Raw genomic sequence first — 16,180 nt, 5'->3', positions numbered from 1 at the left:
ACCCTAGTACGGAACAGAATGTGTAGCATTTAATTATCAAATAAACGTGTAAAATGTTTTATGGTCACAATGCACAAACATTATAGGATTAAAGGTTTTTTTTTATAAGGAGGAAAATAACAAACAAACTAGCACGCATACGCGTCCAAATACATGTATTGATAAATGGAAGACAATGGTTGCCCCCATGTTCAGTGTGCGACCCCTCCCCGAGAAGCCAGCCTAGCAAGGAAATCCGTTGCATTATTCTTCTCCCACAATATGTGAGTGATGGTTACAGTCCAGTCCTTCTCCAACCATGCCCGCATCCAATAATCGACTCCCTTTCCAGTAAGAGCTCTCCACCACCGGCGCTCGCGTAAACTTCGGTTGCACAAACATGCTATTAAATTATGTCAGATTAAAGAATACAATTGTTCTTTCTAAATAAAATTCAAATGGATGTAATGGTTCCTCCTTCATGATAGTGCATTACAATTGAACTCATGTTCATTTTATTAGCAATGAAATATTTAAGACATGTGAAGATGCATTCACTTTTGTTTACAAAGTGAACTATAGGTACTAATAAGATCTAGCACACCTTTTAAATAATAAGACTCATTAAGCATCTAGTTCAGGGTTCAATCATTGAGCTATGCTTATGCATAATATAATTTGTTGGGAGAGATCTATCCATTTAATGTATCTCCGAACGCTGAGGAGATTAGTTTTTTTGACCGTTGCCTATGAAAATACATTGAAAACGAAAAAGTGAACCCTATGTGATTTAGAGAGAATCATAATTCATAACAATTCCAACACAGTTATAACTTATAAGATAGGAATGAGCATACATTGTCAAAGTCAAGATTAAATTGATTCAAATTAGCTTAAAAAAATTCAACAACCTAACTAAACCAAAATAATTAAATTTGATTGGTTCAAAATTTATTTTACCCAAAATTTAGACCAACTCAGCCCATAAACACTCGTAAAATCACAGAACTCAAAGTACGATAAAACACAATTACTACACAAATAATTTTTTTGTACTTAGTAATTTTTGACACATTTATCAAATGTTCAAAATAATTTTGAACCAATTCAGTTTTTGGTGAATTTTGAATTAATTCTGCACTACTAATATTTTCGGATGCAGAAAAAAAAAGTTTTACAAATATTAAAATTTTATTTTGATTTATTTATTCATTGGATCTTTGATTACCCGTCTTCAAAGCCTAGCCCCATAAAGTTGTTACCCTAATCCCCTTTTCTTCAATACAAACAAACCCTCTATTCCTCTTTCACTTCGTTCGTTTCTCTCCACAATTCATTCATTCTCATTCAAGGTATATTCCAATCTCAATCTCTCTCACCCTTTCATCAAACCTTCAATTTTTCTTCTTCTATTATGATTCTTTCGTCAATTAGGGTTAATTTCACTCTTCTCCCCAATTAGGGTTTCAATTTTTCCCCTATTCATTGTTTTCGCTTTTTGGGAATTTTTCAATTTCTAACGTTTCTGGGGTTTGATTCTTCAACCCTTTTGTCTCATATCATAGTATCCCAATTTTTTATGGCATTTGAGTGCCCACTGAGTACCAAGGTTTCTCAAAATTTGGTCAATTTTGTGGAAAATCCTGGCATAGGGATAGTTGAACCAAATCAGCTTAGTTCAAAACCCAATATTGCAATTGGCAATCCTGTTCTGAATACCAAACGTGAGTCTAGGAAAGGTGAGAGCTTGAAGGGTGCAGGTGCAGGTGCATCAAAATTTCATAGTTCTAAGAAAGGAAACAAAGCCCCTGCTAGTAGTGATTTGAACCAGTCATCAGTTCCTGGTGATGAGGTGGTATTTGCGTCTTGTCGGTCCATCACTGATCTTCCGCCGGCACTGATATCTGAGATTCTCAATTGCCTTGACCCGAAAGATCTTGGCATTGTTTCGTGTGTGTCGACGATTCTTCGTGGTCTTGCGTCTGAGCATCATGCTTGGAAGGAATTCTACTGTGAGAGGTGGGGGCTTCCAGCAGCTCCAGTTGTGCTGGATTCTGAGTCTGCAGTTGATGATGATAAGTCATGGAAGGAAATTTTCGTGGAAAGGGAGTTTAGGAGTAAGACGTTTATGGGGCGGTATAGTATGGATGTGTTGTATGGCCACACTGAAGCTGTTAAGACTGTTTTCTTGCTGGCTTCTGCAAAGCTCATATTTACTTCTGGGTATGACTCTGTTGTGAGGATGTGGGACATGGAGGATGGGTTGTCAATTGCATCGTCAAGACCACTAGGCTGCACCATTCGTGCCGTCGCAGCAGATCGAAGACTGCTGGTTGCCGGCGGCACTGATGGATTCATTCATTGCTGGAGGGCTGTTGAAGGACTGCCCCATCTGTTTGAACTTAAAGTCTCATCACAAAACCAGAATACTGAGGTTCGGCTTTGGGGACATGAAGGTCCGGTAACTTCACTTGCTTTGGATTTGACAAGGATTTATAGTGGTTCATGGGACACGACTGTTCGAGTGTGGGATCGGCATTCAATGAAGTGTACTGTGGTGCTGAGGCACAGTGATTGGGTCTATGGACTTGTCCCTCATGATACCACAGTTGCAAGCACATCAGGTTCAGATGTGTATGTTTGGGATACTCATAGTGGTGTTCTGCTGACCATAATTCACGATGCTCATGCTGGTAACACTTATGCTTTAGCTCGAAGCCATACAGGGGACTTTCTTTTCACTGGAGGTGAAGATGGCGCCATACACATGTATGAAATTGTGAGTGACAGCAACGAGACTGGAGCTTGGCATGTTGCTGCTTGGATTCCTCACTCAGGTCCTGTGCATTCCCTTGCTTTTGAGTTTCCGTGGCTTGTTTCTGCATCAAGTGATGGCAAGCTAGCGCTCATTGACGTGAGAAAACTGCTGCGGACTAGTAAGCGCGCTTTAAGGAAGAGAGCTACAAAGGTGAAGTATTTGAGTGAAGCCATAGTAGAGCCTCCGCAGAGGATGCTGCATGGATTTAAGAGCAATCTTTACTCTGTTAATATAGGAGCTGATCGAATTGTCTGTGGAGGTGAAGAGGGTGTCGTGAGGATCTGGAATTTCACAGAAGCTTTGGAGATTGAGCGTAGAGTCCGCGCATTAAGAGGAATACGGCTAGAGAACAGAATGAGGCGGCGGAAGCTCCAAACAGAGATAAGCAGTAAAGGTGGTCGGACCGATCAATGCTCAGTTGCAGCAGTCAAGAAGAATTCTGGGAGTTGTATTTGGCCCAATAAACGTGGCATGAGTGGGAAGCTGAAGGCCTAGTGGTGAGTCTGGTGACTGGTGTAATTTATATCGTTTGCTTTTAAGCACCTATTATCAGTGGTTTTAATGTTTTATTATATTAATATATTTTTATCAAATTTATGTATACAATATTTCAGTTTTAAACAGGTAAACTGACAAACTTTAGTTTCTTCTTCAGTGAATGTTCTCACTTGTAATTGCTTTACAGTAGTAGTAGTAAACAATGCGAATTTTATTTTGTGTAGTTGTTAAGATTTACCATTTTGACTAGAATGCTATATGCGCATTATGTTGCATGATCACATAGTTTAAAGTCAGATAAGTTTAGAATATGGATATGTCAAGGGTACGGGTGGGCATGGGCATGGGCATGGGCATGGGCAGTATATATCCACCACCCATTCTGTGGGTAAAAAATATGTATATGTACCCGTTTTATACCCACATGAATATTCATTAAGTGAGTTTTAAATGGTTTTTAGAAGATTCGTGGATATCTATGGCACCCCTGGATATGTTTGGATTCACAAATATTTGTTCAAATGAAAATAATATTTGAAAGTTAAATTAAAATTAGACTCGCAGGTCCATGTGTGAAGGGCGAATACTTTTTTTTCTCTCTCCACTTTTTGGATCTAAGGGCTCATTTTTACCATTACTATTGTATAAGTTTACTTGGATGAGAACCACACCCAAGGCCCAAGCAAAAGTCATTAACTTTGACCCAAAAAAAAATAGATATTTGGATTCAATTACATCTCTTCCACATATATTGGGATATTTTAGTATTTATATATCGGTGGATATTCATGGGTATGGATAGCTGAACATCCGTGCTCGTCCCATTAGTATTTGGATAATGAAAATCTCAATTAAATAAATCCATGGATACTCGTAGATACAAATAGTTTATCCATAATGATTTTTTATTCGCGGGTGTGGATAATTTTGACATTCTTACTTTAGAAGCTATACATTTTGTGGGCTGCAGAACTAATCACGGTGATTTAATTTGTTATGAATGTGACATCATTTATTTGATGTTGACCATGGTATCCCACAATGAATAGTAGTTAAGATATTAATCCTTCGTCTCACAGCTAGCCAACTAAATGGTAAGATTGACTAATGAGCTTTTTCATTCATAAAATTTGAGATTCAAATCTCCAATCCCTTGTTTTAAGGACTAAGGTCTAAAGAACTATGCCAAGACATTATGACTAAGAAATTTCTAATGTTACTTAAATATAATAGGACTCGAAACAAAATAATTAAATTTTAGAAAATAGCCTAATCATCAAAACAATTCCTATCTTTGTAAGGAAATTTGATTGTAGCCCATTCCCGAAAAATAATTTGGTCCACATTCCTACAATCGTAGCCAATTTTATTTTGATACTCGCCGGAGAGCGGAGCTTTGGTGGTCACCCTTGAGTGATTCTTGATGCCAAAAGTTAATTATCCTATTTTTAAAGAGGTTATAAAAAAATTAAGGGTTAAAGATCATATTAGTCCCTGTGTTTGTAAAAGCGTTTGATTTTGGTCCCTCAGTAAAAAAACCGCCAATAACTGTATTATAAACCGCCACTAACTGTAAAAAAAAACCGCCACTAATCGTCATTTTTTGACTAAGGGACCAAAATCAAACACTTTTACAAACACAGGGACTAATATGACATTTAACCCCATATTAAGAGACAATTTAGTTAGTTTAGAATTCTGATTTCGCATAAAATCATAATTTTTGTGAAGATTATCATACTAATTATTTTGATTTAATTTTTATAATCACTCACAAATATGTTTTTATACTCTAATCTTCATGTATTGGTTGATACGGTCTCAAATAAAATTTTATCTTCTATATTTAATTTATTAAATACATTAATACAACCATAACACACACTCAATCATTAAGCAACAATGATAATGATAATAACAATAATATTAGTAACGTTCAATCATTAATTCTTTCAATTTAGTAGGTGAAAATGAGATGTTACAAGAAATGATGGTGGGAGGAGGATGAGAAGAAGAGAAAGATGAGAAAGAGGAAGAACGTTTTGACGAAGAGGAACTACCTTAGGGAGAATAAATGCAGAATAAACTTGAAATTCTAATATTATATAAGGATATTTTTGTACAGGTAATTATTTCCCCTCCCAATCCCCCACTTTTGGAGGGGACATAAAATTGAGTTATGAGGGAATTTTGTCCCCTCCATTCCCCTCCCATCCCCTCCTAATAAGTGAATCAAACAACTTAAGTTTTAAAAAACTCCTCCCCTCCCCTTCCCTTCCCTCCATTCCCCTCCTACCAAACATATGGAAAGGAATTTTTAGGGATCAAAACATATGTGAGATTGTGAGAACTCTACGTGGATCATCTATGTGGGTTGATTATAAGAAATAAAAATGCGATATAAGAAATCATTTTAAATCAAACAAATAATAATAATCATTTTATTATTATTTAGATTCTTTAAATATTTGATATGTTATTTTCAAGGTCTAAAGCAACTACCCGTGCATTTGTTGTGCATATTGTGTCGTGCTCTATAGCACTATTCTTGGTATCTTTTTTTTTTAAAGAAACATAAACTCATATAAATCAAGTTGGTCTAGAAGCCAAAATGTCATCCAACAACAACGGAAATAAACCCGACGGACCATCCTCAACCCAAACCTCATTGGTTAAGGTAGAAGCGTTCCGCGCTAAAAAGTCAGCCGCGCAATTGCCTTTACGGCGAACAAAAGAAAGATCAACAAAGTCGAAAAAATTACAAAAATGAAAGCAATCCTGAATAACAGTAAAAAGATAAGAGCCACCCGACGCCTTCTTCTAGGCTTGGAATGAAGGAAGACAATCCGTCTCAAACACAACTCTCCGGAATCCCAACTGTATTGTCAAATCCATAGCCCAACGAAGCGAGAGTGCTTCTCCAACCGTCGGGAAAGAACCATAGTGGGAATTTTTGAAGCAAAAGCCATTATTTCACCATTTGAGTCTCTTGCCACCATCCCAAAACCTGCAAGTTTGTCCATCCCAACTGATGCATCAACGTTAATTTTAATTCTTCCTCTAGCTGGTCTTGTCCACTTACCCGCCACCACCGCAGCTCGTGTCCTCTCCGTCTCCTCCTCGGGAAGGCGCATCGCCACCATGCGGGCTAGCACCGTTTGCCACTCAACACGGCGTTCATCAAACACAGCTCTGTTTCTTGCCTCCCAAACTGCATACAACAAGCCTTGCCCCTCCCCCACCCCTTCCTCATTCAAGTCGCGTAAGAGCTGGTGCAAGAAAACTGGAAAATATTGTTGTGAATTCACTCGGATGCCCAAACTCGACCCAAACCAGCAAGCTTTCACCACCTCGCATCTCATGAGTAAATGATTAATGGACTCCTCCTCTAAGCCACAAACAGGACAGCCCGAATCGACATCGACAACTCTTTGGCGAAGCTTCATGCGAACGGGGACAACTCCATTGAAAAGCCTCCAAGAGAGCTCCTTGCATCTTGGAAGAGAAGGAGCCTTCCAAAATTTTTTCCACAAAGCTTCCTCCATCAACAACGCCGTTGAAGAGGAGGCCACCTCTTGTCCTTCCACCTGTTGCAAAAACAAATAACCCGATTCGGCACAGTAAATTCCATCATTAGCTCCCAACCGAAAAAGACAATGCTCCATAGGTGTTAAAGGGAAGGGGACAACAAGTATTTTTTCAGCTGTTGCGGGACTAAAAGTCCACTCAATCAAAGGCTTGTTCCACTTCCCCGAAGGTAGAAGTAAATCAGCCACCATCTTGAGCCCAAGTTCCTCAACTACCTCTTGGCGACAATTAATAGGCGCCCCATGAGGGAGCCATTGATCATCCCAAATACGAACCCTAGTACATTTACCCACTCGCCAACATCCACCTTGTCCAAACATCCAAGAGCTCTTTAAAATACTAGTCCAAGCATAGCTTGGTCTATAACCTCGCTTTGCTCCGACAATGGAGCCACTTGAAAAACAGACAGCCTTAAAAACACGAGCCAATAGAGAATCCGGCGATGTGTGAATACACCACCAATTTTTTGCCACAAAGGCCAAATTAAAATGCTTAAAATTTATAAAGTCGAGACCCCCACTAAGTTTGGGCCGGCAAAGCTTTTTCTAACTCAACCAGTGTAAACCACGCCGGGATGCATCACCTCCCCAAAAAAACCGAGCAATCATTCCCTCTATTTCCTCACAAAGACCATCAGGCAATATGAAACATGACATAACATAAGAAGGAAATGCCTGAGCTACAGATTTAATTAATACCTCTCTGCCAGCACAGGACAAAGTTTTTTCTTTCCACCCCTTTAGTTTCTTCCACACACGATCCCTGACAAATATGAACACCTGGGTTTTAGACCTTCCAATGATGGTTGGAAGTCCTAAGTACCTGTCATAGCTTTCCACTGCCTTAACATCTAAAAGCTCTTTCAGCTCATGAAAACAATTCTCCGGTACATTGCGGCTTACCGAAAGCATTGACTTGTCCAGATTGATCATCTGCCCAGAAGCCTGTTCATAGGTTGCAAGAATTGCTTTTACACAATTTGCTTCCTGAACATTTGCTCGAGCAAAGAGAACGCTGTCATCTGCAAACAAAAGGTGAGAAATTACTGGTGCAGATCTTGCAATTTTGATTCCATGCAATAATGAAGACGCCATTGATTTTTGAATCAATGCGGAAAAAGCTTTACCACAAAGAATAAACAATAAGGAGACAATGGGTCTCATTGTCGCAAACCCCGATGAGGTGCGAAAGTCGGTTGTGAGTTCCCATTTAGCATAATTGAAAAATTAACAGAAGAAACACAATTCATGATAAGATTAACCCATAAAGGCGGGAACCCCAGCACTATTCTTGGTATCACTGCTCATTTTCATCGCGGAATTTTTTTTGTAGGGTCCACATGTCAAATAATAAAAGCATGTAAGCCTTTTCAAGTAAGTACATATAATAATAATAAATAATCAAATTGTTCAACTCTACCTTTTCTCAATTCGCTATACTCTATATAACTCCTTCAACCTAAATACTATACTATAGTCCTACAATCCCCTCCAAATCAATATCCACTTGCTCCGGCGGTGGCCTTACGGCTGAAGAGTGTCCTCATGGTCAAGAAAAAACCTGCGATGCCACAATAATCGACACCACAATCAACCAGCCCCTGAGCTGGTTCTAGAAGCTATCATTGAGAACTAGTGGTGTCGGTCCATAGTGGGGCACAATGGGTGGCTCCATCAGTAGTGGTGGCGGTGGTAGGAAGAAATCGGAGTAATCGGGCGGTGGTGGGGTAGGAAGTAATCAAGGTATAAGGTGGTGGTGGTGGCGGTGGTAGAAAGTAATCGGGTGCTGGTGGCGATGGTGGTAGACTGGTAGGAAGTAATCAGGGAAATCGGGGGGTGGTGGTAGGAAGTTATCGGTCTCTGCAGATGAGAAGAGAACATGCGGCTCTATGGCGGGGGTGACGACTCCCATATACATTTGGCGGAGGTGGTAGTGGTACCGGGAAGACCTGGAAGAAGGAAGAGCTTTTTTTGAAATGGAAGGAGAGAGAAGTTATGAGGGAAACTTATATGTTAAGGGGATGAGTACATCACACTTGCATTGCAATGAGATTTCCTTAGGTGAAATGTTAATAGTTTAAGTATAGAATCAGCACATCACACAAACATAATTGTTTCCATTTTTATTTAGAAATTATGATCATTTTCAAATTGTTTTGACCGTCATATCTCTTATGTGCGTTTGTTATAATCAGCAAGTGATACGAAAAAGGTTGTTTACTTAGTAATGAGTTGTACCTTGATTTCTTGTTTCTTGACATGTTGTGATAAAGAATTTGTCTTATGGGAACCAACACATAAAACTAGCAATCTAAGGGTATGAAGATTATGATATAGGTCTCGTGCAGAGAATGTGCGAAGAATGTGCTCCTTAAGAATATTTAATGTCATAGTTAGCTTATGCATTAAAATTTTACTTTATCAAGGTTTAATATTGAATTTGTAGATGTTTATGATAATTGGACTGATTTAGTTGCAAGAAAAACTCATGAAGCATAAACTATTTTAAAATTTAGTCAAGGGCTCAAGGCTATGTCATACACATTTTGGTAAATATAGATCAAAAGATTTAGAAGTACTCACCGAAAAGAGGAAATCAAGAAAACACAACCTAGAGGAAATATAGGCTTCATCGAGCAAAACATAATTTCAGAGAATACACAATACAAAACGTAAGGAAAGGAGAAAACGACATTGAACAAATTGCAGTGCTTAGCTGAGATTGATACCCAAAAAACAAAATTAGAAGAGAAGTCATCTCTACACAAAGAATCCACACCAGGGAGGACTTGTTCCAATACTGGTGGTGGTTCTATGGAGCAGATGTTCAGTTACGGTGGCTGTACTGGTGGTTATTGGTGGAGCTTGCTGTTTTCCTTTGTAGGTAAAAAAGAGGGTAAATAAGTAAAAGACGAAGATAATACTAATGACATAATTGACATTTAAAATTAGTGTAAGGATAAATTTGTAATTTGAAATGGTAAAAAATGATCTTTCACTTTTTTTTGGTCAACATGATCTTTCACTTATAGACAACCCAACACACTTTCATGCTAGTTACTCACCTTTCATGAAAATTGCAAAGGACAACTTTTTTTAAGCTTCCAATAATTCAAACTTTCTAAAATCATCTCTTTGGGCTTCTTAAAGTCTTCAAACTCTTTAGTAATGTTGTGGGCCTAAGCCTAAAAAAACTGTTTAGTAGATCAACAACATTTTTTGCCGGTCCATCACAAATTTTATCATCCTATTCAATTACTGGAATTTAATTAGCAATTTTTGATCCCTTTTAGATTACACTTACAAAAGCTAATAAAATTTTCTAACAAAACACTTAATTCGTGCGTTCTTGGGACCATTGGGCACGTTGATCGTTAGAAGTGAATTGACGTTGATATGATTTGAGATTTATTTGAGTCCGTTTGGTGCACCGTATTAGGCCTGATTGTATAAGCTAATACAATACGTTATGAGCTTATCAAGTGTTTGGTGCTTACATCGTATTGGATTATTTTATCCATCAATCTTTCTAATACATCAAAATGATGGATAATTTAATCCATCATCTAAAGGGAGGATAAGGTCTGATAAGTTTTGATGTATTAGCTACTTAAAAATATTCCAACCCTACCCTAGCCCCATTCATCTCGTAATCACTCATCATGTTCTCCATCGACGTTCCTCTTCTGGCTTTTGTCACGTTCCTCTTCTAGCTTCCTCTCTTTGACGACTTGATTCATCTTCTTCCTCTTCTTTCTCCTCCATTATCAAGTAAGTTATTTTTCTCCATGGATATTTTACAATTTCTCACCTTATAATCTCTTCTGTTTTCTTTCATCGTTTACATCATCCTTGTTATGAAAATTGTTAATTTTCTTATATTGAAAATTGTTTGAGTAGTTTCTTTGTGTGGGATTTTGTTGGGTAAAATTCATATGTTGTGATGCCTCTGTGCATCGAGGGGGCAGTGGGGTGCCTATGTCCAATTCATATGTGGTTGATATTGTCTTCATAGAGGGGAATCTATGTGGGTGTATGGTGATTAGAATTGTCTGGCTTAAATCAGTTTATGTCATTTGTGCTGTGTTTATGCAGGTGGGATTTGTGTGTTTATGCAGTTTATTTTGTCAATTTAGTATGAGGATAATTCATTGAAATTTGCGTCTGTTATATGACTTATATCTATAGTACTTTTGGCCTAAAACTTGACAATATCAATTCATTGAAATTTGACTAAAACATGTTAACTACTTCACTCAAAGTCAGATTAAAATGAAAAGAGAAAGTGTCCACTGTACAAATCTACCTCAAATAATCTAAGTTAGTTGGTTTTACTGGTTGTTGAGTTTACTAGTCTTTGTTTGGGTTGTCAATTGGTGTGAGATGGGTGGTTCGTGCGTGCTGGGGGGGAAGGGGTGATATGTTTTATTGGAGGCTTTTGTGTCTTGTGTGGGGTGTTATGTTTTTGCAATTGTTTTGAAGTGTATGCTTGTTTTTTGTACTGTGTCTCTGCAATTGTTGTTATATTGTGTTATATTTTTACCAAAATATACCTAGAACAAAATTAAGAGTTTGTAGTTGCTTGTGTTGTCCACTCAGAAGAAAGAAAGGTTAATAAGGAATTTTAATCAGTTAACTCTTTGTTTTATTAGTAAATTTTAATCATTTAAGTTTAAAAGTTAAGAGTTAACTCTGCTTTATCCTATTTGTTTTGATCAGTTATGTTTAGGGAGGTGTGGCATGAGAAAATTTAATATATGTTTTTTCTTATAAAAACCTAAGTTGCGATTTAGATTGTTAAATTATTTTTGAATTAAAGTATTTGTAGTTCAAATCTATAAAGTACTTTGACAAGTATGATAAAAATTTGATTCTATATATTGATTAAAGTATCACCCTATTGAATAACTTGTATAGAATCAAAATTGTTTATGTATATAGCTTTTTAGATAGTTTTTTAAATTTTAGGTGAAATGGATCCTAGTAAAGGTTCTGGTCCAAATCAGTGGTTAAATGACCCTAATGAGTGGCTTAACAGTATAAGTGAGCTTCTCAATGCCTTGTCAACTTGTTTGATAATGGAACAAGCTTTTTTGGAGAAGACGATTGTATGTATTCTATCATACCTACAATTATGTCAGGTGGCTAAAAGGCAATATGAGAGGCTCCAAGAGAGACATACAATACCAAGGGTAAGAGAAGAATCAAGAGTGTCATTCATGAGTAGGCTAATAAATGATGATGTTACTTGTGTGGAACAGCTACGGATGGATACCAACACATTTCGTGTGTTGTGTTCTCTTCTACAAGTTCAGGGTAGGCTAAAGGAAGATGGGTTAGTGCCAATAGAAGAAAAAAGTTGCGATGTTTCTACACATATTGGCTCACCATGCTAAAAATCGTGTCATAAAATTTAAATTCCAAAGATCTGGGGAAACTGTTAGCAGATACTTCAATTTAGTGTTAAGTTCTGTCTTAAGGTTGCAAAAGAATTTACTTAAAACACCAGATCCGATTCCTGAGGATTGCATTGACAATAGATGGAAATGGTTTAAGGTATGAATTATATTAGAGATATTTTTCTTTTTAATTATCATATCCTTTCTACATATATAACAAGATTTAACATTATTAAAAGGAGTTTCCTTATGTATTTTAGGGTTGTCTGGGGGCACTAGATGGAACTTATATTCGTATTAATGTCTCTGAGGTTGATAAACCAAGATATAGAAGTCGGAAAGGTGAAATTGCAACAAATGTCTTAGGAGTATGCTCACGAGACATGCAATTTATATATGTGCTACCAGGTTGGGATGGTTCAGCTTCAGATGCTAGGGTGTTGCGTGACGCAGTTAATAGGAGAAATGGTCTTAAGGTTCCTACAGGTACTAATATAATAACTGCATTCAAATTCAATATTTTAATAAAATAAAATTAAATATTTAATTTATTTGTTATTGAAATAGGAAACTACTACTTGGTAGATGGTGGGTATACAAATGGAGAAGGGTTTCTTGCCCCTTATAGAGGAAGTCGATACCATCTTAGTGAGTGGAGACATCAACGTGTTCCAACAAATCCTAGAAAACTGTTCAACAAGCGACATGCTCAAGCTAGAAATGTGATAGAAAGAACATTTGGATTGCTGAAGATGCGTTGGGCAATTCTCAGAAGTCCTAGCTACTATCCTGTTAAAACTCATAACCGAATAATTATTGCATGTTGCTTATTGCATAATTTTATTAGGAGAGAAATGTCTGTAGATCCATTAGAAACAGAGTTGGAGAACATGCCTACCACTGAAGAGGTAGATGAACAACCACATGATAACATTGAAACTATTGAACCAAGTGCAGCTTGGACTGCATGGAGAGACGCTTTGGCAAATGAAATGTATAATGATTGGGTTAATCCTTGAGGCCACTTGTAGTGATTTTATGTCTGTTGAGTTTGTTTGATACACCTTGAAGTGATGGTGTTTTCATTGAATTTGGAATTTTTTTTTATGGAACTTTCATTCAATTTGCTATGGATATATAAAATTTCCTACAGTTTTTTATTGCTACTTTTTATAGTTGTCTTTTGCATTATATTATTTGTACAGACATGACATCTGAAGTTACACAACAAGCTGTAAAAGTTAAAGTAGAGCGTAGGGCTTGGAGTGATGAAGAGTTTAATGCGTTATTAGATTACTTGGAAGAGGATGTTGCTAATAACAAAAGGTGTGACGCTGGGCAATTTAAAAGTGGTACTTTTAAATGGTTGGAGCAAAAATTAGAAGCCAAGTTCCCTACAGCAGGCTTAAAGGGGAAACCGCATATTGAATCCATTGTTAGGAGGCTTAAAAATGAGTATAAGGAATTATATGACATGCTGAACACAAGTGATTTTGGATGGGATGAAGTGAACAAGAAAATTCTTGTTGATAGCGATGATGTTTGGAATTCCTACATTCAAGCTAACAAGGTTATCCAATTGTTAAAGTTATTTATTGAATGTCTTGTTTATTTTTTTCTATATTAAATAGTTGATGTGGCTATTTTTACTGTTTATTGCATGCAGAAAGATAACATTGTGAAGAATTATAGGAATAAAGTGTTTCCTCATTTTGACCGGTTGGTGATAATTTTTGGGAAAGATCGTGCCAATGGGAAAGGTGCAGAAGATCCCGCTGATGTTGTTGAGGACCTGGACAAAGAAGCTAATACTCATGGGAACAATATTACTGATGAACATATGGAGGAAGTTATTGGGTTAAGTGATGAAGATATTCAAGATGTCACTCAAACAATGTCCACTAATCAAAATAAAGTTAAGGAGAAAATTACTCACTCTGAAGGTCGCAGGGCAAGAAAAAGGTTAAAAGGAGATGATGCAATTGCCAACAGCATGGACAAGTTTGCTGACCAGCTAGTGGAAGTTGTTGGAAAGTCTGCAGATAGGATGGGACAAATGGCTGAAAGTGTCAAGTGCATGGCTGAAGGTGTTAAAGTTGTGAAAGACTTTTATAATGATTCAAGGGGAATTGCTGATGAGTTGATGAAATTGGAAGATCTCACACCTAAGGAGCGCAACAAGGCTGGTCGTTTGCTTATGCAAAACCTCCCAATGGTGCATTTATTTTGGGGTTTTCAAGGCGAACACAGAGTTCAATTTGTGAGAGATTTACTTGAAGACTAGATATAAAACCCGTGCAACGGGTTTGTTTATAATATTTTTAAAAATTATATACAATTATTATAGTTAAAATAAATATATAAATATTTAATTATAAAATATAATAAAATAGATAATAATTAAGGTGTGACATTTCATTGAATAGAATTAGAGTTTTATTGGTGTAGATAATTAATATTACTCAAATTTAATAATTGATGTAAGTAATTAATAGACATTTCATTTAAGATTTTTTATATAATAATATAGAAAACAATTAATTAAATTTGAAATATTTTAAATCAAGTAATAATTTTTGCCCAGTTTGCGCCAAGAGAAGGCTCTTCGCATCGCATTTGGCGAGTTCTCCCGTTGTTCATTATAGCTTCGTTGTATTTGCACATCGTGGTGTAGTTTTCTGTGTTCTTTTAACCTTCCTCTTGTAATAAAAAAAGTAACATATCATAAATAAGTTATAATGACATTTTTACTTTATATCAACAATAAATAATTTTAACAATTATAAGTGTAAAAAAATATTTATTAAATTTAACTTTATTCAACTTTGGTCATGGTTATTTTCCTCTGTTTATGCTTCATCAAATCAATTTTACTAATATAAAATTGATCAAATAATTTTTTCAATGCATACACATATTAGGAGCACAAAGTTAAAGAGGTGAAAAAGGTGCAAACAATAACCTTTCAATAATCAGAGATAAAGTAAAAGTTAAACTAAGGAAAAAGATGTAATTTTACAGTTTGAATGAAAGAGTTATATTTAAAAAGTAGTTATGCAATATAAATCATAAAGTAAAAGATTTTTTTTTCCACCCATATCATGAAATGCTATTTATGTATATAGTTAAGCATACACATTACACAGTAGTACATGTGAAATACATGTTTCTTCAAGTTTTAGTATAAAATGAAAGGGAATGATGAAGAATAACTAAGATAAATTAAAAAACCAAAAAAAATTAGTAAAAGAAAAAATGTGCAAAAACAAACATAAATTCTTGAAGAATTTTGTTTATACATACAATATATATTAGAGCCTCAAATTAAATACCCCACCGTGAGCAAGGAAAAGGTGAGTAAGAAACCGAGAATGGTTAAGCAAGGTGGGGTAAAATGGTAGAAACAATGGTGGTTTTAGAGCATAAAAATATCAAAGTAGGTGAGAGAACAAAGAAGAAACCATAAAAGGACAAATAGGACCTTACCAAAGCAAGATATGAAAACAAATAACAAAAGAAATACATGTAGCACCCAAGATGGGGGTTGAATGAAAGTTGCATAAAACTCAAACAGATGAGGTGTATTTATACTTGAAGATTAAGCATTGAAGAATATGGAAGGTCTCACTAATTTTAAATAAGAGGATGAATGATTAATGGCTCATAAAAAATGTTAAAATGAAACTGATCCTTATTTATAACTGATAGTATTAATTGAAATTGGGAAAATGAATTGGTGAATATAAAGATGACATATTTTCATTAGTTGAAGGGAATTTGCACTTTCAATAACAATATGTATTCAAATTTGCACTAAGAAAGATTGGCATGCAATTATTATATATATTTTTCAATTATAGAAGGTATATGTATTCTTTTCAAGAGTGACATTATATTAA

General features: G+C 36.1%; 1 protein-coding gene and 1 pseudogene across 1 annotated transcript; both read left to right on the top strand.

Annotated features, from left to right (window-relative positions):
• The first annotated feature begins 1,232 nt into the window (after positions 1 to 1,232).
• LOC130733385 (F-box/WD-40 repeat-containing protein At5g21040) lies at positions 1,233 to 3,451 on the top strand. The gene has a single exon (XM_057585541.1). It carries the CDS (start codon positions 1,559 to 1,561, stop codon positions 3,290 to 3,292), a length of 1,734 nt encoding a protein of 577 aa, XP_057441524.1. The 5' UTR covers positions 1,233 to 1,558; the 3' UTR covers positions 3,293 to 3,451.
• Positions 3,452 to 11,906: 8,455 nt separating this feature from the next.
• Positions 11,907 to 13,386, top strand: LOC130731571 (protein ALP1-like; annotated as a pseudogene).
• Positions 13,387 to 16,180: the final 2,794 nt, after the last annotated feature.

This window comes from Lotus japonicus, chromosome 1, assembly GCF_012489685.1.
Source record: "Lotus japonicus ecotype B-129 chromosome 1, LjGifu_v1.2".
Lineage (NCBI taxonomy): Eukaryota > Viridiplantae > Streptophyta > Magnoliopsida > Fabales > Fabaceae > Lotus > Lotus japonicus.
Note: the sequence above shows the minus strand (reverse complement) of the source record. Positions and strands in the feature narration are given on the sequence as shown.